This window comes from Ascaphus truei, chromosome 5 (genome assembly GCF_040206685.1).
Source record: "Ascaphus truei isolate aAscTru1 chromosome 5, aAscTru1.hap1, whole genome shotgun sequence".
Classification (NCBI taxonomy): Eukaryota; Metazoa; Chordata; class Amphibia; order Anura; family Ascaphidae; genus Ascaphus; species Ascaphus truei.
Window position 1 is genome coordinate 63,939,645 of NC_134487.1, and position 26,748 is coordinate 63,966,392.

The 26,748-nt window shown below is 42.0% G+C and overlaps 1 protein-coding gene across 4 annotated transcripts in view; it reads left to right on the forward strand.

The window, feature by feature from the left end:
* Positions 1 to 26,748, forward strand: part of TSPAN12 (tetraspanin 12) — a 215,352-nt gene that overhangs the window by 31,307 nt on the left and 157,297 nt on the right. For all 4 annotated transcript variants that reach the window (XM_075599947.1, XM_075599943.1, XM_075599945.1 and 1 more), the window contains exons 3-4: positions 17,139 to 17,221; positions 21,445 to 21,580. In XM_075599947.1, coding sequence (XP_075456062.1) covers positions 17,139 to 17,221; positions 21,445 to 21,580 — 219 coding nt within the window. The remainder of the gene's footprint in view (positions 1 to 17,138; positions 17,222 to 21,444; positions 21,581 to 26,748) is intronic.

Sequence of the window (26,748 nt, forward strand, 5' to 3'; positions counted from 1 at the left end):
TATATTTTCATCCAATTCTGCGTCTCATCTTCTTTATGCTGGTCTCAGATACAGTGAGATTGTGATTTTCCTGCAGAGTGTATTTGACCCTTAATGCACTCTTCTCATCATTCTCCTCACTTATTTTGTCGACCAGAAGAGTTTTCTCCCTACAATGTACAGAAAAACAATCCAGTAAGTTACAGTGCAGTAGGCCACAAGCACAGCACATCATTTGGTGTAAAAATAGTATACAATGAGATATTGTTCTATAAATATGCAGCAATATAAAAAATATATATACTGTTGTAATATAAATAGACCGAAATAACTAAAATATTAGATACAGTAGATCTACAGTACACAATATATTGTTCTATTAATATGCAGCAATATAAACAATATACATACACCGTTGCTATACTGTATAAATATACCGAAATAACTATAAAATTAGATACAGTAGATCTACAGTACACAATATATTGTTCTATTAATATTCAGCAATATAAAAAATATACATATACTGTTATATAAATATACCGAAATAACTATAAAATTAGATACAGTAGATCTACAGTACACTATTACAGTACACTAGTAGATCTACAGTACAATATTTTATAAAAAAATAAATACATTTAGTTATATAAATATACTTACATGTTAGTTACCGTTGCTGTCCTTTTGCGTTCTCTGGTTTTTCGTGTGCATGATAGCTCACGGTGGTTGCTGGCACAACGATGCCAGAAGTAGCTAGCCAGCGTTGGATAGCAGCAATTCGGTGTCCGCTCGTGTACATCTCTTAATTCGCATGCTGAGCTCCTTTGAAATCTTTTTAACAGGCATTGCTGCGAGTAGAAAGAAATACAAACACAAGAATGTATATTCGATGTTTAGTCGATGTGTATTCAATGTGCAGTGAATCCACAAAATGGATGGTGTATTTATACGTTAATGATTCACATTAGAGTATGCCCACTTTCAACACCTGTACCTCGTCGCCATGCATAAAAGGTTACACACTCTGCATAGCCCACCACTCGATGATCTTTATCTGAACTTGCCCTTGTCCAGATACTGGATTGTGCCATCTGCTTCCATGGATCAACCCCGATTCTACGGACGCAGGAAGCCACTCGCCTCTGCCGTGCCTATCACACAGAAAAAGCAAAAGGCGGCAGCCGTTTCCACGCCAAAGCCAAAGCGACAGGCTAAAGCAAATAAAGAAAACCTTCTGCTGACCCCAAAGGCTTATGGTTTTAATAGACGTCAGCCTTATTATGTCAAGAAGAAATACGGTGATGTACACTCAACGCAAAACAAATGGCAGCCAACCCATCGAACCCGCAGACCATTTCCTCCCATACGCTTTCGACGACTCTGCCGTCGCTCTCCCGGAAATCTTCAGCCCGTCTTCTCCACTACTCGTCCTCAACGCTGCCGCCACCCTCCCGGAAACCCACAGGCCATCTTCGCCAATGCTCTTCGACGACGCTGCCGTTGGTGCCTCTGAAATCCACGGGTCACTTCCTCCTTTGCGCTTAGACGACTCTGCCGCTTCTCGCCCAGAAATCCAGAGGTCACTTTCTCCATCCCTCTTCGACGACGCTGCCGCTTCTCCTCTCGCGGATATCCACAGGTCACCTCCTCCACCCTTCGACGATGCTGCCGCTTCTCTACATGGAACCCCCATCTCATCCTCCGTAGCACCCATCCACCCAGATGTCCACAGCATGCCATGCACAAGAAGCAGCTCGTTAGACCGGATGCTGAATGGGATAAGTGTGGATATTCCCGGGAACTCTATTGTGCTGGCAAAGATAGATCTGCTTCTGGAGACCATGCTAAATATGGATCAACGGATGATAAATATGGAACAACGGATGCAGAAGATGGATCAACGGATAGAGATGGATCAACTGATGGATCAACGGATGGAGAAGATAGAGAGTGACATAGCAGGGATACATAATTTGCTCGGTGTTCAAGTCCCTGTATCCCCGACGCCGGAGCAGGAGGGTGGCATGGATGTGGCATGGACCTTCGACCACCTTCCATCATTAAGCGCATCCCCTCCACCAGAAGATTTTGTGTACATGTATGCCGTTGAGGAGGAGTATAACATGACAACCCCGTCAAGACCACGCCAGGAGACAACACGTTGACCAAGACAGGAGGAAAGCTTCCTCCCAGATAACCTACCCTCGCCCGCTGCCACAAGCACACCCGCTCACAGAAGAACACCTACATTCGCTCGCATCGATACGGTGCCCGACATCATCCTGCGCGATATGCCACCGGCACTCAGGGAGAAGTATAGGGTGATGAGTGCTGGTGTACCCCACAAGTATGCCTTGTTAATTTTTAAGCACCACGTATCCTACTTGATGTACTGCGAGTGGGCTTTCAAAGTGAACTACGAAGGAAATCACGAAAAAAAGGCCCTTCCTGACAATTTAAGAAAGACCATTCTGGAGGAAATGCGGCGCTTTTTTCAATTACAGATCCTGTAATGAAAGGCGTTTGAGACTGCATTAATGGCATTTTGCGACATGCAAGGCATCGGCCATGGAAGGACAATCTGGTGGGGTACGCATTTGCGTGAGTGTTCAACTGTTGTAAATGTTTGGTAAATGTTTTGTTCCAGTCCCCGCGGGCCGCAAACAGGCCCGGTTTTCAAGGTTGTCCTGAAAACCGGGTCTGTTTTCGGCCCTCGAGGACTGTAGTTGTGCAGGCCTGACTGACTGTTTGCATACCATCCCACTGTAAATGTTTTGACTTGCCGATCTTTAATAAAGGAGATGTTGCGTTTTGTATATTTTATGAATAAAGATTTTTTTTTAATAACAGGTAAGACCATACTGTTGTGCTGAACTGTACTGTACATGTTTTGACCTGCTGTACTTAAATAAAGGAGATGTTGTGTGTTTTAACTTGTATTAATAAATAAATGTTTGTATTTACTGTACACAAGACCTGCACAATTCCAGTCCCCGAGAACCGCAAACAGGCCCAGGTTTCAAGGTTGTCCTGAAAACCGGGCCTGTTTGTGGCCCTCGAGGACTGTAGTGGTGCAGGCCTGACTGACTTCTCTGCACACCATCCCACTGTAAATGTTCTTGCCATTCTTTAATAAAGGAGATGTTGCGTTTTGTATATTTTATGAATAAAGAATTTTTTTTAATAACAACATGTGACTGTAAACCATACTGACTGACTGTAAATGTTTTGACTTTCTGTACATACATGTTTTCACTAGCAGTAAACCATACACCTGTTGATGTTTTGAATTGCTGTGCACTTAAATTTTTTTACATTGTACAGTATTTGTAAATAAATGTTTTTGTACTTACTCCACCAATAAAAGAACATGTTGATTTGTTTTAAATTGTTCCATTGTCTCCTTTGATACTGTAACAAAATACAGTGTTTCTAGAATGTACTGCCCAGGCATACTGTACTGTATACTGTAGGCATGCTCAGTACTGTACATCACAAGAGTATTAAAAAAAATACAAGACACATACTGTATGTACTGGAATACATGTAGCATAAATGCATACTTTTTATTTTTTCGGGTTTATTATACAGTATATATAAAAAAGTATTGTATAGGGTCTGAAAACATCAGCATACTGTTTCAGGTATTCTATCCTCATCAATAATGACGGCCACTAAACTGTAGACTCCGGTACGTGGTTTTTTAAATCCGATTCAGCAATGTGCAGGCATTGTTACACAAAGCGATATTATCCATCGAAATCTTTCCATTTGCGGTTTTCTTTTCTGAGGAAAAACAAAAATAAAAGTTTTACTGTAATTGTCAGTCCCCTAAAGAAGTTCCCAGTCAGTCCCACCAATAATTTTCTCCGGGGGCGTCTCCTGTTCACATGCGCATGTGCCTACCGTCGATGCAATGACACGCATATGCGTTTCAAGAAGGTTCCAATGCGCATGCGCCTAGCGTTCCACCAATTGTTCAGTATCTGCAGTACTGTAGAAGCAGCTCAGCCAATGATATTGCTTACAGGAGAATCGCTTGACTTTTGAATCGCACGGCTATTGATATTTTCAAAATAAAAAAACTAGAATAAAATACGGCAACATTACTCACCATAGAATTTCCCATTCAGTTGGCGCCGGGCCACTGCCAGTCCAGTATTCTTGATCATACACGTTGACAGTTGGCAGGGGGACTACTACACCTGTAGTCAGCTGATGAGGCTGGAAATCGCTTAGGTACATGCAAGCTTGCTCGAAACTGCACGCGAAATCTGGCTCAGGCTGCAGGTGTCCGTACGTGGACAGACAGCAAGGGTTGTCACTGACGGTGGGACCGTTATTGGAAGCTGGTGCTGGCGCATTGCTTGCCAGCGACTGTCATTTCTTAGTTGGTTTTAACACGACCTTTCGCCTTTTGCCGTCTGCATGATCATAGATACAGGAAAAACATGGTGATAAACACCAATACCCTCCAATAAATTCGGGATCAATATGATAAAAACATGGATCGCTACATAACCTTTTCCTTATTGCACGCTTCCAAACATGAAAACAAAAATTTGTAAAAGTCATAGTTTTCGATAAAATACTGATACATTTGAACAACTGTTGCCATCTTATCATCTGTTGCATTAATCGCGGCCCATATTAAATACGCGTACGTTCTGTCGGGTTTTTGGAAAGCGGGCTGCACTTGAACACTCATGGCGGGCGGGTCTCTGGAGAATAACAGAAACTGGTCTTTGTCTTTCTTTAATATGAAAAGCCTAAATTGATACATTATTGTAACCTCTTTGTTCAGTCCCAAGGCCAATTTACAATAGCCCACTGTGGTATCTTTTTTAAACGAAACACCTGCAAGTGGACACATTACTGTAGCGCATGCGCATTACAATTCATGAATATCTGCCATCTGGCGGACACGCGAAGAATTGCAACCTATTAAATCCGAACCATTCTCAATAAACGCATGAACCGCGCGTCAACCGCGCATGACCAGCGGCTGAAAACGCAACATGAATGCGGCATGCACCCGGTGAAGTGCGTAGCATTCGGAAAAAAATCCCGGAAAAATGCGGTGATGTTTTAGAATAAACGGGGCCGCAGCATGTTTGCATATGTTTAAAAGCTATAGTCAAAGCACCAATACTACTCTTCCCCCCCCCCTTTTTTTTCCTTCTTTTTTTATATAAAAGATTGTATCCAGGGCTGATGTCAGCCCTAAACGTTATCGGTGCTCAATGACAACATAAGGGGGGGGGGGGGGAATGGTGCTTGAAGAACCATTAGAAAAGAGAATATCAATCCATAAAATGAATGTAAATTAGTAAATAACCCCTCCTCACAGCCACCAGTATGATAAAGAAACAAGTGGTTCAAGGCAACTGGCTGATCTCATATAGCACCAAAAGTGTGCCTGACTTGTACTCACGGTTGGCCGTTAGTGAGCCCTGGGGGGAGGAGGGGAACCACGCGATGTGAGCTGCGTTGCACAAAGCTGTATTACAGCTGCTGAAGAGAGGTCCGGTAGAGGACTGAAAACCTCTTCAAGGAGCCGACCGAAGTCCGTCAGCTCCTCCGGTGTGGAGTTCCGTCTGCGTCTACTGAACACTGAAAGTGTGACGTCGTTGTGACTGGAACACCGGGGAATCGGCTGGGCACCGCGTTCGGCTCAGCTTGTATAGTTCTCCCTGCACGAAAGCACAGTGCAGGAGGTTCGTAGAGGATATGAAGGTAATCTCCAGCATAGCGTGCATCCAGGCAAACACGTAGAATAGTGAAAAAGTCCCGTGGAGACAGAAACCGGAGCACAGCTTCCCAAATGAACGGGTGGATACAGGACTTGAAAAAAATAGTTTATTGGTTAAAAAACAAGTACATGGGCAGTCCGCCTGGCTGGTAGGACTGCCCATGTATTGTACTTGTTTTTTAACCAATAAACTATTTTTTTCAAGTCCTGTATCCACCCGTTCATTTGGGAAGCTGTGCTCCGGTTTCTGTCTCCACAGGACTTTTTCACTATTCTTTTTTTATATGACAATCATGTGACAATGTATAATTGTACATCCTTACCTACACTGGAAATCGTTTGGAGCGCCTGTTATTAATCTGTAAAAATCCTTATGGTGTTACTAACATAATGGCTGCTTCAGTTATTGGAAGTCAGCAGCTGCAATGTATCCTTATATTACTAAGGTATCGTTATCTATTTTTACAGTTTCTAGCTCAAATTGCTGAGAATATTGGCAACAAATTGTCACAAACAGGAAACTGTTGCAAATATCTTGCACTGCCTGCTATAGGATGCACAGGATGCAGGATATATAAGCACAGGATGCTTTTAAAACGAATTAAAAATGGCAGTAAGAGTTGTATTTAAAAAAAAATGCAGTAATCATTATCTAATACTACAGAACTGATTTATTTCAAAATAACCATAAAAGATTTCACATGTTTTGCTGCTTTTAAACGGAACATTATTTGCACCGGAAACAAACAAACTTGGTGGGCAAAACCCAAATACACCATACTGTATTATATACTTATATACTTTATTGTACCGACTGGGGTGCTATTTTGAAAGTGACCTCAAATATACAACAGAAAACAAAGCCCCAAATGCACACATCCCATGTTGCTGACTATATCATAGTTTTCTTTTATCTTTTCTCTGTATAGTGGAGGAAATTCAAAGGGAATAATGTTCAATAATTTTTTCGGATTGAATAATATTTGGCTTTAGTTCCAAAACAATTTAAATGATGCAATCCCAAACACACTTTTTTTTTATTTTTGAGGCCAATATCTAGTAGTCCATTTTCCGTGCAACAAGTCTAGCAATTCTTAAATTGTTTACACATTTCTGCCTGAGACTGGCTGAATGCTAATCCCAAAGCATACATGACATCATTTGTTAGCTAATTGTTTAGTTAAACTATTGAAACTGACAGGAAACATTGCTAACATGTCCAGTCTATTGTTTATTCGTTTTCTAATGTAAGAAAGAATATACCCCTCCTCTGAGACAATGGAATCTGTTTCTGAAGCTTTACAAAATGTATACATTGTTCCTTAGCTCTGGCACTGTTAGTGTCTCGAACATGGCATATCTCATCTAAAGTTGTATGCTTGTGATTTGTAGCTGTGTTAGTTTAGCCCTGGTTTGGCTCAGACATGAAAGAATCGGTCTATTATGCAATGTTTACATCGTGACTGTGTATAGCTGTGTTTGCACAGGAGACAATGTCTTGGATCACTCAATAATCCTATTTTTGTTGAAGGTGCGTTTAGTGCTTTTCTACGATTCCGGTGAAAAACAATATACCAGGAAATCTTCATGATTATATGGACTCATTTGTATTTTTGTGTTGTATGAAAAGAAGTTTATCTGATTTACCTGTACCGGGAGACTTATACAGGTTTACTAGCCTATGACAAAGGATTTCTTGGTAGCGAATAACGATTCTGTTAAAGAATGTGAAAATACGAGCTGTTTTTATTGATTCTCACTGTGGGTTATTACTTTTTGTATTGTTGTGAAACAAAATGCGGTGTAAAGTAAACTAAATCTAAAGTTGATGTGGCTGATAAGGGTAGAAAAATGATGTAATAAAATAAAGGTTTTTCAAAGGTGGAGTTTAGTTTAAGACCAAAGTGAACTAATGATAGTTAGTGGTTTAATAACCAAATATTGGAGGGAGAGAGAGGGGGAGAGAGGGATAAAGAGAGATAAAGATAAAGCAGCAACTTAATTTTAATACTTTTTAAAATCTTATCTGAACCCGGTCCCCAGAGCTGATAGTTTTCCCCTAATTTCCAGTGATGCTGGGCTACAAACATGGCCACCAGGGTTACCAATTGGTCTTCCGGTGATGCTGCGGCCATGTTGTTTCCCATGTTTGCCGGATGGATACCCATTCCACCCTAAGCTTTCTGCACCGGAACAGATTTGACAGCAATGTTTTAATACCAAAAACAAAAATAACTATAAATACAATTAAAAATCCTATCTGCTACTGCTGCGGTGAATATGATTTGTAGTTAATAATTAGATTTGTTTTGCCAGTTAGATAAAGTGACAGGTTTAGCACAACCATCACCAGGATTAAAAATTGAAGTTAGCAGTTCTTCCAAAAGCACAGAACATTAAAGCTTTCTAAAAAAAAAACCATCATAATTTTACTTATTTTCCTTGGCCGTTCCCGATAGAACTTTAGAATACGCGTGTAGTCACAGGTACCTCGTTTTTATTACTTGTGTTTAAGGAAATAGCAGCTGGCTCTTAATAGAAGTAATAATGCATGGCCTCTCATACACCTGAAAAGCACAGGCATTTAACAAAACACTCTGCCCCTCCTACTGAAAACAACTGCAGAGCATACACCAGGGGTTTCCAACTTTTTTTGGTTAAGGAATCCTGTAATTATTTTGTGAAATTCTGCTGATCCCCAACCCTGTCTAATAGCGTGTCTGAGATCAGACGCATTGTACGGAACCCCAACCCCCTCTAATAGCGGATCTGAGATCAGATATATTGTAAGGAACCCCAATCCTTTCTAATAGGGTGTCCGAGATCAGATGCATTGTAAGGAACCCCAAACCTCTCAAATAGTGCGTCTGAGATCATATGCATTGTAAATTCTTCTGCATTCGGTTCAATTTTCAAATGACCTGAAAATTGCAGGGCACCCTTTAGGGAAGCTTGGGGAACCAAAAGGATTCCTAGGGACCCTTGTTGGAAAACACTGGCACACACACTCAACAAACACTCTGCCCCTGCAGAGATGGGCTGAAGACACTGACCGGAATAAAACATATCCAAAATCTAACAAATATTATAGAAAAACACAAACACCAAGAAATATGTCTAGCACGTCAAAGACATTGCAATATATTTGGAAAACTTTGTTATGTTAATGTCACCTTTCAATAATTATGTTAAGGTAAGTACAGCCATTCTTAATTTTATTTTGGTGCACTTCAAAGTTATTACTTTCATATGTTTCGCATTATTGGCGATGGCAAAACACGACAGCAACTTCCTCCCCAGGAACGCCTGGCTTTGATTTAATATGTATAATATGAATGATGAGAAGAGTGCTGAATATATTAGCGTACTTCCCAGTGTTTTACAGAAATGTTACTTGGGCGAGATTGTAAAAGTGATCAACTTAAAAGCTTACGTATTTCCAAAGTGGCAAAGTAATGAAAAGTAATTCTGTTGAAAGCATAAAAATCAGTAGTTCAAGTGTGATGGGAATAGAGGGCATGGGGCGACACTGCATTTTTATTTACAATCGCAGGGCCCTACTGCTATTTTTAATAGAAAATCTAATAAATCCATTTTCTTTTCAATCAAAAAAGGTGTTATGTTAGATTTCCTTACTTTCCATTGTCATAACATACATTTTTGCATAGATATTTCTAAACTAAGGTCCAAAGGTTTGGGCCAAATGTGAAACCGCTTTAGAATTCCTTAAAATCAGGCACAAAAGTATAACTGTGTGCAATGTACTTTAACCGTTTATGTAAAGGCGACATCATCCAAAAACCTGCATTTTAGTCCAGAAGCAATGCCTTTTAATGTGGCAGTTACACATAGCAGGAAAAAAGTACACATTTTATCTGTAATTGACTGACTTCCTTGGAATCAATCAGTCGTAAAGTGAAATATCTTCTTTTTTGTTTCCTGTGAAATCCTGTTCAATTGCAACCTTATCTCATACTTATTGTTCTTACCTACAGTAATTGGCTAACGTTGCCATCGTAAATACTTCACAAACATACTGTAGGGCCGTTACTTAAAATGCTGGGAAGCCGCTTCCTTGTGCTTGTTGAGGGAACATCCATTTAAATGAATGAGGCTAATACAGGGACCATAGAACACAGAAAATAAGTGGGAATTAGAATCTACAGCTACATTTTCACACAAATGATGTAGTTCAAAGTTCTTTTGTTTGCAACGTTCATGTAGAATGCCTGATTCGCATGTAGGCTGTGATTCCTTTTAGCGGACCTACATAAGAGTTCTTCATAGATGAAATTAAAATATACAGAGGTTACAAAAACCTCACAGGTTCTTGTCTAAGGGTTTTAAAAGCTCTGTACACTTTAATTTCATCTATGAAGAACGAGTATGTTGGTTCGCTAAATGGTATCACAACCTGCAATGAACCTGCTGACACACAAACAATTGTATAATGAAATAGAGAAGGATTGAAAAAAACACCCCAAAGTATTAGATTGCACATTATCTCAATGGATGGATATTAATTGCACTTTAGTGTATGAACCCTTATAATCACAGAGACGTGAACCCATTACAGATATCATTGAGATCCGTTTATTCTGGTCCTATATGTAACTGCATCTTTAAAATATGGATTTGTGGCATTTATTAAGATAACAAACCCAACATATTGGGAAATGAAACTACCTGTGCCTTTATTATTACATCTTACATTATAATTCCTCTAAGTGTGACGTCTAACTCATTTCTTGCTGGAGAAACAGTCAGCAAAGGTATACATTGCGCTAAAAGTGGTTCAATAAATGTGTTAATTAGTATTAACCTGAAGGATATTTCTCATATGGTATTTATATATGCAGTACAGGAGATACCAATATATACATATGGGGTCACATGGGAGATCTATAAATATACAAAAAAGCCAAAAAATCCATTTCAGGATATTACTGATGGTTGAGAGGGGGGATATAACCCAGTAGTTTATCTGTTAATCAAAACAAAATAAGTGAAAATAAATTTGCTATGAAGTTCTGTATCAGCGAGGTTTAATCATAATGTTACAATATAGAAACCAGGAATACAAATGATAGCAACCATGGGTAATATCAGATGAACATGTGGTTATAAAGAGAGAGTAGAAATAGAAACTATGGTAGTTACCTTCAATAAATGTGTAGACGGGTCCCCCTTTCCCTCCCTTACCTCCGATGTGGGAACGGAGAAGGGGAGGCTACGGCTGCAGACACTGCGGGCAGAGAGGGAGAGCTCCGTTGGTCCGGAGCTCTGCGGCAGATGCCTAGACCGACGACGTCGCTGAATCAGCGGATCCCTGTTTGTTGTTCGGCAGTACCCGGACACTGGCATGCCTGCGCAGGTACCACACCTAAGTGCACCAACGTTTCACGGGATAGCGCTTTTCCCTACACTTTTGGATGAACCCTGACTTTGGGGGGGAAAGGCACGTAGTGATATCTTGACTCGTGTGTCCAGCCTACTCACAAGATGTACCCATATGGAATGAGTGTAGTCAGGATCCCCCCTCAAAGGCACAGTCAGCAATGTGATGAGTTATATGAGTTATATGAGAGATGAGAAAAAGCTTCATAGCGCGATCAGGCTGATAGATAAATTCTTTATGTAAAAAGTATATAAAATGCGCACTTACAACGTGCAAATTTAAAACAAGCATATGTCATTTAATAAGTGAAAACGAAGGTTCGCCGCACTGCTCACCACCTCCCCAAGGTTCTCCAAGCTTCGCCCACTCGTGATCTGTTAATGGAGCTTGTTCTCTTGCGCCCGTCGGAACATGTGACGTCACGGCTGCAGGGCTGGTGAACTACGGATCGCCTTCAGGATCAAAAAGGTACCACTCAACGCGTTTCGCCCAGTTTGAAAAAACTGTATCCGGCTTCGTCAGGAGTGTATGTGCTAGTATGAATGTACCCTTTATATACCCCCTCACATATATCAATTAAACAATTAACTATGACAATACACTCAGCCCTGATGGCACTTGAATCTGTATTCGTGAACAAACAAATAATGAACAATAAATAAATAATGAATGAGTATCGCATGATTCCAAAATAACAGAATGTAACATACAAAAACAGCAGAGTACAATATACAGAGAAGAGAAATCTATGAACCGTCATTTGGAATTTATCAAGTTTGTTATAGAATGTTCCTATATATTATATTAAGGAGAGACTGAAAAAACGACTCGATCAGATCTTATATGATGATTTCTTCTCATTATTAATGAAGACCACATATAATTTAAATGCTACCAATTATAGATATACTATGGAATATTCATGTATGTATATTGGAATTTGATATACGATTTAAACCTTTCTTAGTGCCTAGAGTATTTGTCCTTTGAATCCCCTGATAGTAATTACATCTACACTACTAGTTACCCATCTTTCCTCTTGAAATAAGAATTATAAGAAAACTATAAGATTTAATAAAAATACAAATAATAAGAACTAAGATAAGTATTACATTAAATATTATAGATCTATAATTAGCTACCGTATTGCCACCCTGTCCATAAGGATACTTAATCCATGGACATCTAATTTTCTGCTAACATAATAAGATAATATTAAGATCTGATCGAGTCGTTTTTTCAGTCTTTCCTTAATATAATATATAGGAACATTCTATAACATAAACTTGATAAATTCCAAATGACGGTTCATAGATTTCTCTTCTCTGTATATTGTACTCTGCTGTTTTTGTATGTTACATTCTGTTATTTTGGAATCATGCGATACTCATTCATTATTTATTTATTGTTCATTATTAGTTTGTTCACGAATACAGATTCAAGTGCCATCTGGGCTGAGTGTATTATCATAGTTACTGCTGCGGCCGAGTTTATTCGAGCATTTGCCCGTTCTCGGCCGCAGCAGTAACCTGGCGCGCGCCGGAGGGTGCCGGGCGCGCGCCGAAGACACGGAGGAGCGCCCTCCGATCGGGGCTTTCTCCCTCCCGCTGCCGGGTCCGCCGGGTCCCCCGGAACCCCCTGCCGCCGTCCCCCACATCGCGGGACACCAGGGCTCCCTCAGGGACGCGCGTGCAGCGGGCGCAGGCACCCGATGACACGTGACCGCGCGTCGATGACGCGCGGCACGCCAAGGGAGTGCTGCTAGCATGCCGGGGCATCCCCCGGCTTGCGGAGCTAGCCGCACTCAAATAAAATGTGCCGCCTCTGTAAATGTTTAATTGATATATGTGAGGGGTATATAAAGGGTACATTCATACTAGCATATACACTCCTGACGAAGCCGGATAGTTTTTTCAAACTGGGCGAAACGCGTTGAGTGGTACCTTTTTGATCCTGAAGGCGATCCGTAGTTCACCAGCCCTGCAGCCGTGACGTCACATGTGCCGACGGGCGCAAGAGAACAAGCTCCATTAACAGATCACGAGTGGGGGAAGCTTGGAGAACCCAGGGGAGGTGGTGAGCAGTGCGGCGAACCTTCATTTTCACTTATTAAGTGACATATGCTTGTTTTAAATTTGCACATTGTAAGTGCGCATTTTATATACTTTTTACATAAAGAATTTATCTATCAGCCTGATCGCGCTATGTAGCTTTTTCTCATCTCTCATATAACTCATCACATCGCTGACTGTGCCTTTGAGGGGGGATCCCGACTACACTCATTCCATACGGGTAGCAGCCCTTCTTGCAAACCGCCTTTTATTCATCTACATCTTGTGAGTAGGCTGGACACACGAGCCAAGATATCACTACGTGCCTTTTCTCATTTTTTCCATACATCTGCACTTATATTGTGTGTTTTCTTGTCTTCTTTTCCCTTACATGCTTCTCCTGGATTGTTGGAGAATTACCTTACATCTTGGAACCCGTGAAACAGGTCCCACCAGAGGGTTTGAGCTGGGTTATTAGACTAATACTTGTATATTGATTATCACTTTTTTGATTTTTATTTTGTGTAATTTATATTAGTTCTACACATTCACTTTTTTATTTCACATCTAAGTTGTTCGCGCCTTTATAGTCACTTTTTCACTATTTATTGGGGGGGAAAGGACATCAGGGATATTGGTGCCAAGCACGTATGTACTTTGGAGACACTCATCGCGTATTGGGTTGTGTGTTATATACTGTGGGGTCCAGGTTGTATATTCTATGTTTAGTAAACCCATTATTATATACTTGTGTGTGTGTGTGATTACTGCTGATATTGGTTCCTGTGAGGGGCTTATTCCGCTATGCTGGGATCCCTCTCAGGTGGAGGCGCTGACCGAGTTGAACAAGAAATCACCCTCCTGGATAGCCAAACATGTAACGGCAGTACCGGTAGCCCCGTTAGTTACGGGGGAACAGGGGCTACAAATGTATATTTTTAAGGTCCTATTAGGTGTGGGAACAAACAGTCTAATAACCTTATATAGAAGAGCTGTAAATCTGCATCAATATATGCTAGAATTAACACATATTTAAATACATCAAATATTGAAGTATATACTTGAGTATAACAAGAAGGAAATTTGGTTGTAAAAACACAAATCGAGTAGAGTCAGAGAGAATTACACAGAGAGAACTCCTCATTAAGTCTATAGGGTGAGATAATATCGAGGTCAGGAAAATACACCCCAGCATCTATAAATGCAGATTTAGTGCTTGTCCCGATAACAGTATTAGACTGTGCCCACACCTAATAAGAGCTTTAAAATATAAATGTATTCACTCTTCTGTTGATACTCTGTATTACTGTACATCGAACAGCAAATATGTCATGTTACATATTTGTGGATCATAAACCACACCACTATTGGAACTGCGGTTACCTATTAGCTCCTCACTACAGATCTTTTCTACAAAGGTTGGTTCCCACACTGCCTGACTATTTTACCCCTAGGACCCCTATTTTACCCCTAGGAGTCGCAATGTTATATTGTGACTCCAATGCTGCTTCAAAAAGAGCAATCTTAGCAATAGTCTACGTGTTTGTTTTTTAATCAGTTCTGTAATATTAATACTTAATGCATTTTTTAAAACTTTTAATTCAACTCTTAATGCCATGTTTAATGAGTTTTAATATACTGAGCATACTTTGAGTTCTATAGAATTTGCAACACTTTCCTGTTTGTGATAATTAGTTGCAAATGTTCTTAGCAGTTTGAGCTGTAAACTGTAACAATAGATAATGTTACCTTAGTGATATCAGGATACATTGTATCTGCTGAGTTAGGCCAGGTCCCCACTGGCTACTGCAGCGCCCGCTGTGGCGGACGCTGCGGGGACAAGAGCTGCCTCACAATGGGGCCGGGCCCGCTGCGAGGGGGGGCAGCCGTCCTGCGTCGACAGAAACTCCTGCTCTCAAGAGAATTGAGATCAGGACTCGCGATGGAGCGCTAAGCCACGCCCCCAGTGGTTCAGCCAATGAGGGCGAACCTGACGGGTGACGTCATGGCCGCGCCCCCGTCACGCACCCCCCCGCCCCTGGTCTTTCCTCCTGCAGCTCACTGCAGACCGGGGGACTCGGCTGCACACGCCGCCTGCCACGCAGACGCGCAGGCAGCGGGGCCGTAGCCTTACACTGACTGAAGGATTGATTGAAACTGAAAGGCAGCCAATTGGTAAACCCTGGGAAGCAGGAGACAACTAATCGATCGGCAGCTTAGGCAATTTGTTTTTAATAAAGATAATCAAAGGCTGCATATATTCAAACAAAAACAAGGTATATTTTTTTGTGCCGCTTGGACAGCCTGGTTAACCTTGTTTTGCCCCTAACCTAGTCTAACCCCTATCAATTATTCAACAATAATTCTGCATAATTGACATGCTTACAGTGGTGGATTTCAAAATCTGCCACCCCTAGGCACTTGCCTGTGTAGCCGCCCCTTTTCTGCTGCCCCTCCTGCTCCTTTGGCATCCCAGTGTCAAATGATGCCACGAACGTGACGTCGCATGGCGACATGTTGCCATGGAAACGCGACATGATGTGATTTGATGTCACATTGGCATGGCAAAGAGACGCTGTGTGATGCCACGTTTGTGATGTCCGTGGCATCATTTGACTCTGGGATTCCAATGGAGTAGGAGGTCGGCAGAAAGGAGAAGGTTGACACAGGCAAGTGCATTCCCATTAAGTCCGATAGGTCCAGAGTGCGGCAAAAGTACATGGGGCCAAATTTTGCAGCCCTCGGCCCGGGCCTAATGGGAAATCTGACACTGCATTCTTAGTAAGTACAATATAAATAGCAACACATTCTAGTGTTACTACTTTTCAGTTTTCTATCAGTATTCATTTCTGATTGTACTATTCCATCCCGTTTATTTTTCTTCTATGAAGTTCAGTGTGTTATATCTTCAATTATGATACAGTATGAATAACGCTATATCTTTAAGTACTTTTATTATTATTATGCTTTATTAGTTTTGTATTGCACTGTATTTTGAATGGTGTATCATACACTAACACAATCACATTGTTTGTATTGGTTGCTAGGATATGGGCAACTCCACTGCTTGGCGCCAATTTCACGTGGGGTGGCTATAAAGTTGTTTTTTATTTTCACTGTGTCAACCGTCTTGAAAAAGGTCCAAATCTGTCTAGGACCCAAATGCCGACCCTGTAAATAAGAACATTTTCAGTATTTAACAAGACCATGAGTGCCACTCCTTCCCCAATATTGTACGACGATTCTACAATTCGCTGAGCACCCATGGTATATCGACACCTGAAGGTTTTTTTGTGAGCGCCTTATTTCTAAAAATATTTCTAAAGATATAGCATTTACCTTACAACTGGCAGCCATTTTGTTCCCCCCAAAATGCCAGTTGTCCGCTCATCGATCACGTGAGAACATACTGTAGTATATTACATATTACAATCAGCAGCTTAGCTGGCTACATGTTATTGAAGGTAGGTAGCTGCTAAATTTATTAAACCTCCCAATGCCCTCCCCAACAAACCCCCAAACAAACAAGTAGGTAGAACTGCTCCTTTAAATCAATTTTTGTGGATAATTATTTTCCTAAATGATAATAAGGAAGCTTTGATTTACAAAAAACTATAATGTGGGGCCATTGAAAGATTTCACAACCTACAACTAACGCGCCCTTCTCACAGACCAACAGGGTTGCAAGAATTGTGCCTTAATGCCAGTATTATATAATATGCTTTCCCTCTGGTTTTGCTTTGTCTGACACAAAACAAGCCTGCCTCTTCATTAGTACTTCAGTTTAAAACAGTAGGTGTAGAAGCAGTGCAGAAAATGACAAGTGTGTTCCTCTCCCACAGAAAATCCCCCAGAGATAGTAGCAAGTGGCTGTACAATCTCTCTGCTGATGAGCTTTGCAAGACTTTTTAGAGAATTGTACATAATATTTTCATTTTTTTTCTGTTTGTTTTAGTTGATGTCGATATGTGTTTTGGGGGTTTCTGCCTGGATGAGGGACTACATAAACACTGTGCTTACATTAACTGCAGAGACAAGGTAAGATATTCCGAAGTGTAATAAGAGAACAAATATAAATAAAAGATATGCAAGGAAATGTAATTCCCATTTAGTAGGCTCAAGGGGCACTTTCATGTTTGCTTACATTTAGCGTATTAAGCAGTGCCCTTTAGGGCCTTTCTGCCGAACATATTTCATGGTTAGCATACTATGGCCTTTTAAATTGGTGAGAAATTCCAGTGTGCCGCTCTGGTTCTTTTGATCGTCTCCTCTCAGCCATGCTGTTGAAAATGTTTTTCTGTTTATTTTGCTTGTATATTGAATGTGCAGACTAATTGGGTGTATCTAATTGCAGTTTCGCAAGCACGTATCTAATCTCAAGTTACTCGGTTACTACCTTGGGAGATAATATGTAGAACTGTGCTGTATTTCCATGCAAAATCTAATTTTGTTGTATAAAATGGTGCCCCGTTAAAAAACGGAATATTGTTGAGCTCTTTAGAAATGTTAAACTACCTGTATGTACTGTGTTTTTGTGCTGTTAGTAAAGTTAGTAGCTTTACTATTGGGTCTTTTAGTATTGCTGTTTATCTTAGACCAGGAGTGGCCAGTTCCAGTCCTCAAGGGCTCCAACAGGTCAGGGTTTAAGGGTATCCCTGCTTCAGCACAGGTGGCTCAGTCAATGACTGAGCCATCTGTGCTGAAGCACGGATATCCTTAAACCCTGACCTGTTGGTAACCCTTGAGGACTGGAGCTGGCGACTCCTGTCTTAGATAGTAGGATGTTGTTAAACATCAAAGGCAGTTCATGTGCAGCTAGCGTGAAAAAGGTTGCAGCGGTTTCTTAACATGAAGTGTTACTAGTAGTGATGTACCGGGTACCCGGAAATTATCCCGTACCCGGCCTACCCAGCAATATTTAAAGTACCCAGAACCGGCCCAGGGCGCTGGGACCCAGTCCCGAGTATTTCCGTCCTGCTCTGCTCCCTTGGTCCTTCTCTTGGAGAATGGCAGGAGCAGAACAGCAGAAGAGACTTGCCGGCGGCGGAGGGTGAGGAGGACGACAGCGACATCCTGGTGGAGGTGGGAGCACAGGACAACATCCTTCAGCCAGTGGGAGCAGAGGAAAACATCCTTCAGCCGGTGGCGGGAGCTGAGGAACATGTGACCGGAGCATGAGTGTTACTAGAGGACAGCCTGGGAGGAGCTGCTCTGTAGTATCGGCAGACACGGAAAGTCAGAAGAGTTCCAGGTACGAACGCTGGTGCGTGCTCTTCCCCTGTTGTCCTCTAGTAACGCTCCGGCTCTGCTCACATGTTCCTCTGCTCCCACCTCCACCGGCTTAAGGATGCCTTCCTCTGCTCTCACCACCATCAGGATGCCGCCATCATCCTCCTAAACTTCCGCCACTGACTGCAGGTACGTTAAAACTACCCAACCGGGTATTTTTTTTTTTTTTTCCCCTGGGTACCTGGTACCGGTTTCCCGTCATTTTTGTGGACCCGGTACATCCCTAGTTACTAGTCATGAAGAAGTGTAGAAGAGTCTTAAGCTGTGATACAACTATATAAATAAATAAATACACATTTACTGTGCTGGATAACTCTCCCTAGTTATGAGGGAGACAATCTGATTTTTAGCTGAAAATGATCATTTTCTTGTAGTCTCTCTGAAAATAATGTCTCAACCCCAATGGCATTTTTATCCTAAATCTTCCTGAAAAAAAATCTTTCAAATGTTGGCCAGTAAAGACACACAACTAAGCAGTGCTGGCAGGCTAAACTTCTGGCCTGGAAAAGAAGTGGTCTGAACCAAGACATTGGTTTTATATCTCAATATGGCACAGAATCCACTCGCTGGCTCCCATCACTGAAATATGATGAGTCAACCGATTTTTTCACATTACATCTAAAATTGATCATACTTAGCTCCTGATAATACTGTATGTGCTAATTATATATTCACTACACTCCCTGCTGAGAATACCCACCTCCTTGGGTACATAAGCATACTCCAATGTTCTCCTATCTATACTGCTACAGTAAACATGATGAAAGGTTTCTGAAGCCTTGAAATAGCTTTACACTAATTTTAATGTATATAAGGAACTTTTTGGTTGGTCTATTAAAAGGTATTACATGTACCACAAATGTCAAGAATAAACATGCAAATACACTCTTATGACTTTGAAATTTGGTGCATGTTGAAAAGACGTCCTTGGGGGCTATATTTTTTTTTGGTGGAGTGGCACGAGGAACTTGGTGAACATGGAAGCAATTAAGCAATCTTCTGTTAGCAACACCATTTGTCACATATAGAGGAACACATATGTCATTTTGAGCAAGGGAAAACCCAACAACAATTAAAATGTATGTAACGGGTATTCCCCCACCCCCAATCGCAGATAGAGTGCATGTGAGGGGGAACCTATATGTTGCCAGGTGTGGTGCAATATACATGTCAGGCTCACAGGAGGTCTGAGCCTCCGCCAGTAAGAGCCTGGGGTGAATCCTCTGGAACAATCTTAGTTACAGCGCCTCCACTGGTGTAGGATTCTAGGAGTGTAGAATGTTCCGTACACAGGACCCACATACACAGTAAGCACATACACCGAAGTATATATATAAGAACAGTTTACTGTTTAGGAAACAATACATAACACAACATACATCAACAATATGACATTGACAGAGTCCCTCTATGGCACTCATAGGCACAACTACCCGTCTTCTCAGTGCCTTAACCCCCACACCTTATTCCTCCCCCAACACCGTGTACCCAGAGTCCCACGAGTCCACTAAGAGACCCAGAACCTATAGGCGGGATCAGCGCCTGATGTACCGGTTTGGTTGGTGCACGTATAATACGATACCTGCCCGGGCATACGTCCACGCCCGGGTGTAAAGATCTTCACAAAGGGTCGGACGCAAGATCAGGAATCCGTCTCCGCGGTGGGTGGCTCCCGCATGGAGTGATCCACCTTTATAATGTCTCTTATCTCTGCTAACGCAGAGGATGTTATACCTTCACGCAATTCACATTCACAGCAATTCACCTTCACAGCAATGGCGAGGATAGTTACGTTTCCTGGCTGGACCCTCACTTGTCTGGGTTCTACAGGACCCTGCCCCTATCTAAGGGGAGTCCCTGCAGTAACCACAAGCTGAGGTGAATCGGGCCTTAGCTGGGGCCTAAGGGGAGACTTCTGGCCTAGTGCAGGCAGGAGGCTACTTTCTTCCCTGCACAAACACACCCTCCCCTCTCTGTGTCCCAGCTCCTAACTGACACTCTCACACTTGTGCTCCACTGTCAGCTTCCTGACTCCAGCACGCAACATTGTATCTCCTTTGCTGCAGGAGAATCTGTAAACCCTATTGGTTTCAATGCAGCAGGTGATAGGGTGAAAGGGCAGATCCCAGAGGCTGCTGGGAGTTGTAGTCTCTTAGGGGCCTCGTTAACATTAGGGCCGCCTGCGCTATGGGTACTGCGCACGCGCGACACATTAATGGCCGCCGCTAGCTCTCCATGCGCCTGCGCGAACTCTGGGAAGCCCTGCACTTCTGTAATAGCCGCCGGCCACCTTCTGCACCTGTGCAATCCTGTGCCGATCGCAAGATGACCGCCTTGACGCTTCTGCACAGGCGCAAGCCTTTGCACATGCGCAAACACAATAAACATGGCAGCACCCTGTAGCGGATGTCGCCGGGAGTCCCCGGCAACGCACTTACCCCTGCCATTCCTTGCACATAGCGTGGAGGTCCCTGCAACAGAACGCAAGCAAGTGGGACCAAGGGGGACCCTGCTACATGTAATTTCAGGGAATGCCTGGAAAAAAGTCCGATGACGTCATACAGCAGGAGGCCGTCTCCACTTTCGAATGTGACAGAAAGATAAAAACAAAAAGTCCATTTGGGAGTGTTGCTTTAATTAACAAACGTGAGAGTTCTTCATAGCTGTAATTGGATAGGAGCTTTAGATACCTTTTTTAAAAGTGGTCGAAATACGAGGGGATACTTATTTTTATTTTCACACCAGAGTACCACTACAATATAGTTGTGAACAAATGTAATCGGTTATAACTTTTTATAAGTTTTTTTTCTTGACGATTCCTTTTCTCATTTCTATGTTAATTTAAAATAAGGCCAACATGATTATTTATGAACTCCTTTTTTGCATTGTTCTTCTGCAATATATTTTAGGCCTTTTTGTCATCGCTGTTATAGCAGTATACTTAATTTAATATATATGTCATATCATTTCAGGGTGGAGGAAGCTGTAGTTCTGACTTACTTCCCTGTGTTCCATCCAGTGATGATTGCGGTCTGCTGTTTTCTTATCATTGTGGGGATGCTGGGCTACTGCGGAACAGTGAAAAGCAACCTGCTCCTTCTTGCATGGGTAGGTTTGTGTTTCTCGATACTCCTGTTTTAAGATGACACTAACCAAAAGCCATTGTAAGGAGAGTGCATAAAGAGTTCTGTCAAATGGGCAAGGAGTAATAATTATTATTGGTGCCAATGTAAAGATGTTGTCAGCAGCAATAGATAAGAGAAGCAAGTTCGGCTTGATGGCGGTGCCATCGGTTCCACTGCATCTAGCCCTGCGCGTACAGAGGCCCTGCGCTCTTCTCAATTACCTTTAACTGATTGCCGGGGGAGATCGCGGGGCCTCTGGAAGTACCTCTTACGTTCTCTACGGAGCCGTCATCTCCTCCTGCAATCACATGACGATGCTTCGCCATGACAATATGATGTCACATGACACCGAAATGACACACGCTGCCGCATCACCATGAGAACGTGATGTGGCAGGTGCAGATGCCTCTCCGGAAAAAGGTAAGAGGCCCTGCCGAAACTCCACGGAACCGAGCCTCGCAACACTCCCAGACAGTCTCTGGGAGAATCTACAGATGTAACTTCTTCGGTGATGCTATCGTGGTCACGTGACCACTTCACCGAATATGGAAGATTAATGCTGCGTGGGCAGGGGGTGTGGGAGGGGTTCTCCTATTGAGAAGCATGGACCCCCCGCAGTGGGACAGTGGCAGACAGTGTCCCCAACACCACAGTCTTTTACTTGTTCATCCGTAGCGCTGGGGACAGCAAGTCTTGCTATATCTACACTATGTTTGTCATGGCTGGAACACTATGTGAAAATTGTATTGTATTGTATTGTATGTCTTTATTTATATAGCGCCATTAATGTACATAGCGCTTCACAGCAGTAATACATGTGGTAATCCAATAAATAACAGATAATATAAATAACAGATCATGGGAATAAGTGCTTTAGACATTAAGGAAGAGGAGTCCCTGCTCCGAGGAGCTTACAGTCTAATTGGTAGGTAGGGAGAACGTACAGAGACAGTAGGAGGGAGTTCTGGTAAGTGCATCTGCAGGGGGCCAAGCTTTATGTGCCATGTGTTCAGAATAGCCACAGTCCTATTCATATGCTTCTTTAAGCAAGTGTGTCTTAAGGTGGGTCTTAAAGGTGGATAGAGAGGGTGCTAGTCGGGTACTGAGGGGAAGGGCATTCCAGAGGTGAGGGGCAGTCAATGAAAAAGGTTTAAGGCGGGAGAGGGCTTTAGATACAAAGGGGGTAGAAAGAAGACATCCTTGAGAAGAACGCAAGAGTCTGGATGGTGCATAACGAGAAATTAGGGCTGAGATGTAAGGAGGGGCAGAAGAGTGTAAAGCTTTAAAAGTGAGGAGAAGAATGGAGTGTGAGATGCGGGATTTGATCGGAAGCCAGGAGAGGGATTTCATGAGGGGAGATGCTGAGACAGATCTAGGAAAGAGTAGAGTGATTCTGGCAGCAGCGTTAAGGATAGATTGTAGGGGAGACAGGTGAGAGGCAGGAAGGCCGGACAGCAGGAGGTTACAGTAATCAAGACGGGAGAGAATGAGGGCCTGAGTCAGAGTTTTAGCAGTCGAGCAACAGACAGTTACAGGACTGACCGCACAGATATTATATTTGGCCAGTAATTATAATGGTTCTTCTGTTACTTTCATTTGGCTCCTATTTGGGTCAGGAGACATAATTGTAAGATCGGTGTGGCAGTTTAGCATAAATGCCGGGAGCACATATGACAATTTCACTTTCTGTTAGAATTTCCCACTTGAAGTCTCCATCTCTGTGACAATGCAGTGGCTGCTATTTGATATGCTTTGAAGATGTTTTCCTTTGCTAGGGAGCAGCTCAGTTCAAATCAGTGGCCATGAACACTTCTTCAACACAGAGAAGATACGCTTCATAGCAAATTGAATAGGAGCCAATATCTTAGCCATCATTTTAGGCTCACATTTATCAAGGATCAGTTATATGTATCATTAAGCTAAATAAATGTGGATGAGCAAGATACTCCTGATGATCTTGCATTTAAAATAAAAAAAAGAAAAGACACATTATTCTCAAGATATCCATAATTATGTTCTAATAAGGCTATTGAGGGTCATACATTAATTTCCACTCTATGTTTTAAAGTAATGTTCAAACATAGCCATTAAATAAACATTAATGCAAAGAGGATCTCTGTGATGCACCTAACACTTTTGAATATACCTATAATATAACCACTCAGAGCCTTAATAACGCATGGCCTCTGTTGGATGACTTGGTAACATTTGTGCTTCTGGTTGAGAGCTCGATATTTTGTTTAACAATTTTTATTAAATTACATGGCAAAACAATACATTAAAGTAGCCACCAAAAATTAAATTCTACTCTCACTGTCATTTCATAAGTGCCAAAGTGTTAAATAAATCTTCTGTAGGAAATATCTAAATGGCAAAAAAATACAGGCATATATTGTTTTATTTAAAACTCCATTACATGAATCACTAGCACTGATGATGTCAGTACACAGTTCCATTCAGCCTTTGTTGTTACCCTCCAACAAGCAAATAACAAGAATAATATAGAAGGATAATAAATATAAAGAATCGCATGTTTAGAAACGTGTTGTTTTTTTTGCACATTTAAAAACAAACAAAAAAACAACACTAAAAAGGTAAAAAAAATCTGTGAATTTGCATAAAAAAAAAATATGAAAGTCAGTATCTATTGTGCAATAAGCATACAAATGAAGCCCTCCCACTGGAGGGTTATGACTGAGTCAAGACATCCCTATCATTTTTAACCCTGGCACTCACCTAAATGTTATTAATGAAGCTGTGGCAGCCAATCAGTGAGGAGGGATGCAGCAAGTCACAGCAATGGCTTGCTGACAATGATGCACATGGAGACCATTTTAATTTCCCATATCACTTGGAAATTGACACAAAAGCTATGTCATCGGTAAAGTAGGGGGTTGTTGCTACTCTGAAATAGCTTCTTCTTAATCTAAGGCTTCTAAAACAGAAAAGAGGAAAAAAAAAAGTGTTTCTTATTTATTAAGGAAAAAGTCATGGAAGTGCTTCCCGGGCTGGTCTCTTTCTGCTGTTTTCTGCGTGTGTAAGACATTTGTGGAAGGTTTGAGGAATTTCCATCTCTCTTCCTGGCGTTGTGTCATATTCGTAATCCAAACCCCATCATACAATGTCTAAAGATGGCATGGCTGCAATTTGTATAGATAAGTGACAGACAAATGTTTTTATAAAGTTATCCCATTATAAAAGTTATTAGACATGGTAATAACATTTCAGATTCAGGATGCAGGTTTGTAGTTGGATAACGCTGCTGAATAATCAAATTGCACTAGATCACACATGCTTGTGATTCAAAGGATAACAGGTCTGGGAAGCAAGCACTGATGGAGTAGAGATGTAGCAGGTGTTATTGCACCTGCTAATAATGTCGAATATTGCGTTATAATGCAGAATAGCTCTGATTTTCCTAGGATTTAATGGCAGTTATATTGCAGAATAGCACAGATTTTCCTAGAATTTAATGTCAGTGATAATGCAGAATAGGATAGATTTTCCATAGGGTTTGAATGGCGGTGATTAGAGATGGGCGAATTATTTTTTCGGATTTGGTTCTGCCTCGGATCGTCCGGTCCCTTTTGGTCCGCAGATTTCCGCAAATCAGTCTCAAAAAGGGTGATTCGTCTTTTTTTAATTACTGACAATCCACATGGATTGTCACAACTCGTTGCCGGATTTTTAATAGTCTAACGGATTGCAGAATCCACAATTGGATTCTTAAAAATCCCTGCAGATTGTATCCAATGGCTTTCTTTTTAAATTAATCTGGAACAATCTGTTGACGGATTTTACACCGCGGAACAGATTTTTAATGGAAAGCTCTGGATATTTTTAGAACCAAATAAAATGTCAAAATACTATTGGATTTTACATGCTTTTTGAATTAGTTTTAAATAAACAATCTTCTATCATGTTTATGGTTATTTGTGGGAACCAATCTATTTTTCCTTTGTCCAACTAAAGAGATATGATAATCACACCGACACTCTAGGACAGGGGTGGCCAACCTGACTGGGAGTTGGAGCCAGAATTTACCAGTGTCATTGTCAAAGGGCCCCAATAAAAAAATACATTCATATTAATACCTATATACACTGACACAGAGCATAACCTGATCGTCTTGGTGTGTAGTGCCATCATGTTGTGCTCTGGGTCAGTGTATAGAGTGGAGGATAGCCAGACGGCACTATACACTGACATGTAGCCAGCCAGCCACTATACACTTGTAACACATCGACCCCACCCAATCGCAGATCGGGCCCCCTAAGGTGTTCTGTGGTCTGGCTACATGACTTAGTGTGGTGCATACCTGCTGGCAACAGGAGGGCCTGAGTCTCCCGCGGTGTCATGGGGGAACAACAGGACAGGTTACTGGGGTGGATGCCTTCGTTCTTCTTCAATGGTGCAGCGCCTCCATCTGTAGTAACCCCAGGGATGCGGGGTGGAATCCCTACCACAGACATCCCCTCCCAGGGTTGGGAGATTGCAGTCTCACACAATAGATCTTTTTAACAGCAGAATCTTTATTCCGTCTCCAGCCTCAGCTGCAGCAACAGCAGCAGACCGGTACCATCAATATGCACACAGCCCACTAGCTGTTCTCCGTTAGGATGGTCCCTGCCTCCACTCTGGACTCAGGGCCGTCCAGAGTGGGGCTAGCTCTTCCCTCACCCCCTAATCAGGGTGAGAGGTATTTGGTCCACCTCACTATCTTCTATCAGCTCTACTCATAGGCTGCTTGCCTAACTAACTCTCTACACACACCACTAAATAGGAAGTGCACTGCTCTTTATGATATCAGCAGGCACTGCCCCTGTGTCTCTTGATTGGACACAGGGTCAGATGACCTACCTCCACCATTCAGGGCAAGTGCTTGATGTGGGGAAAACCCATGATAACTCCTGGCAACCTGCCCTTAACAGGGATTATGCCAGAAGGAGGAAAGAAATGTAGCCCCTAATCTTACCAGGGCTACACACTGATATGAAGCCAGCAGCATTATACAGAGACCCAGGGTATAACCTAACACAGCATACAATTTGAAGGGGGTAGGGGAGAGAGGGTTATGTATGGGGAGGGGGGAAAGAGGGTGTGATGCATGGGGAAATGGGGAATAAGGTGTGACGCATGGGGACGGGGGAA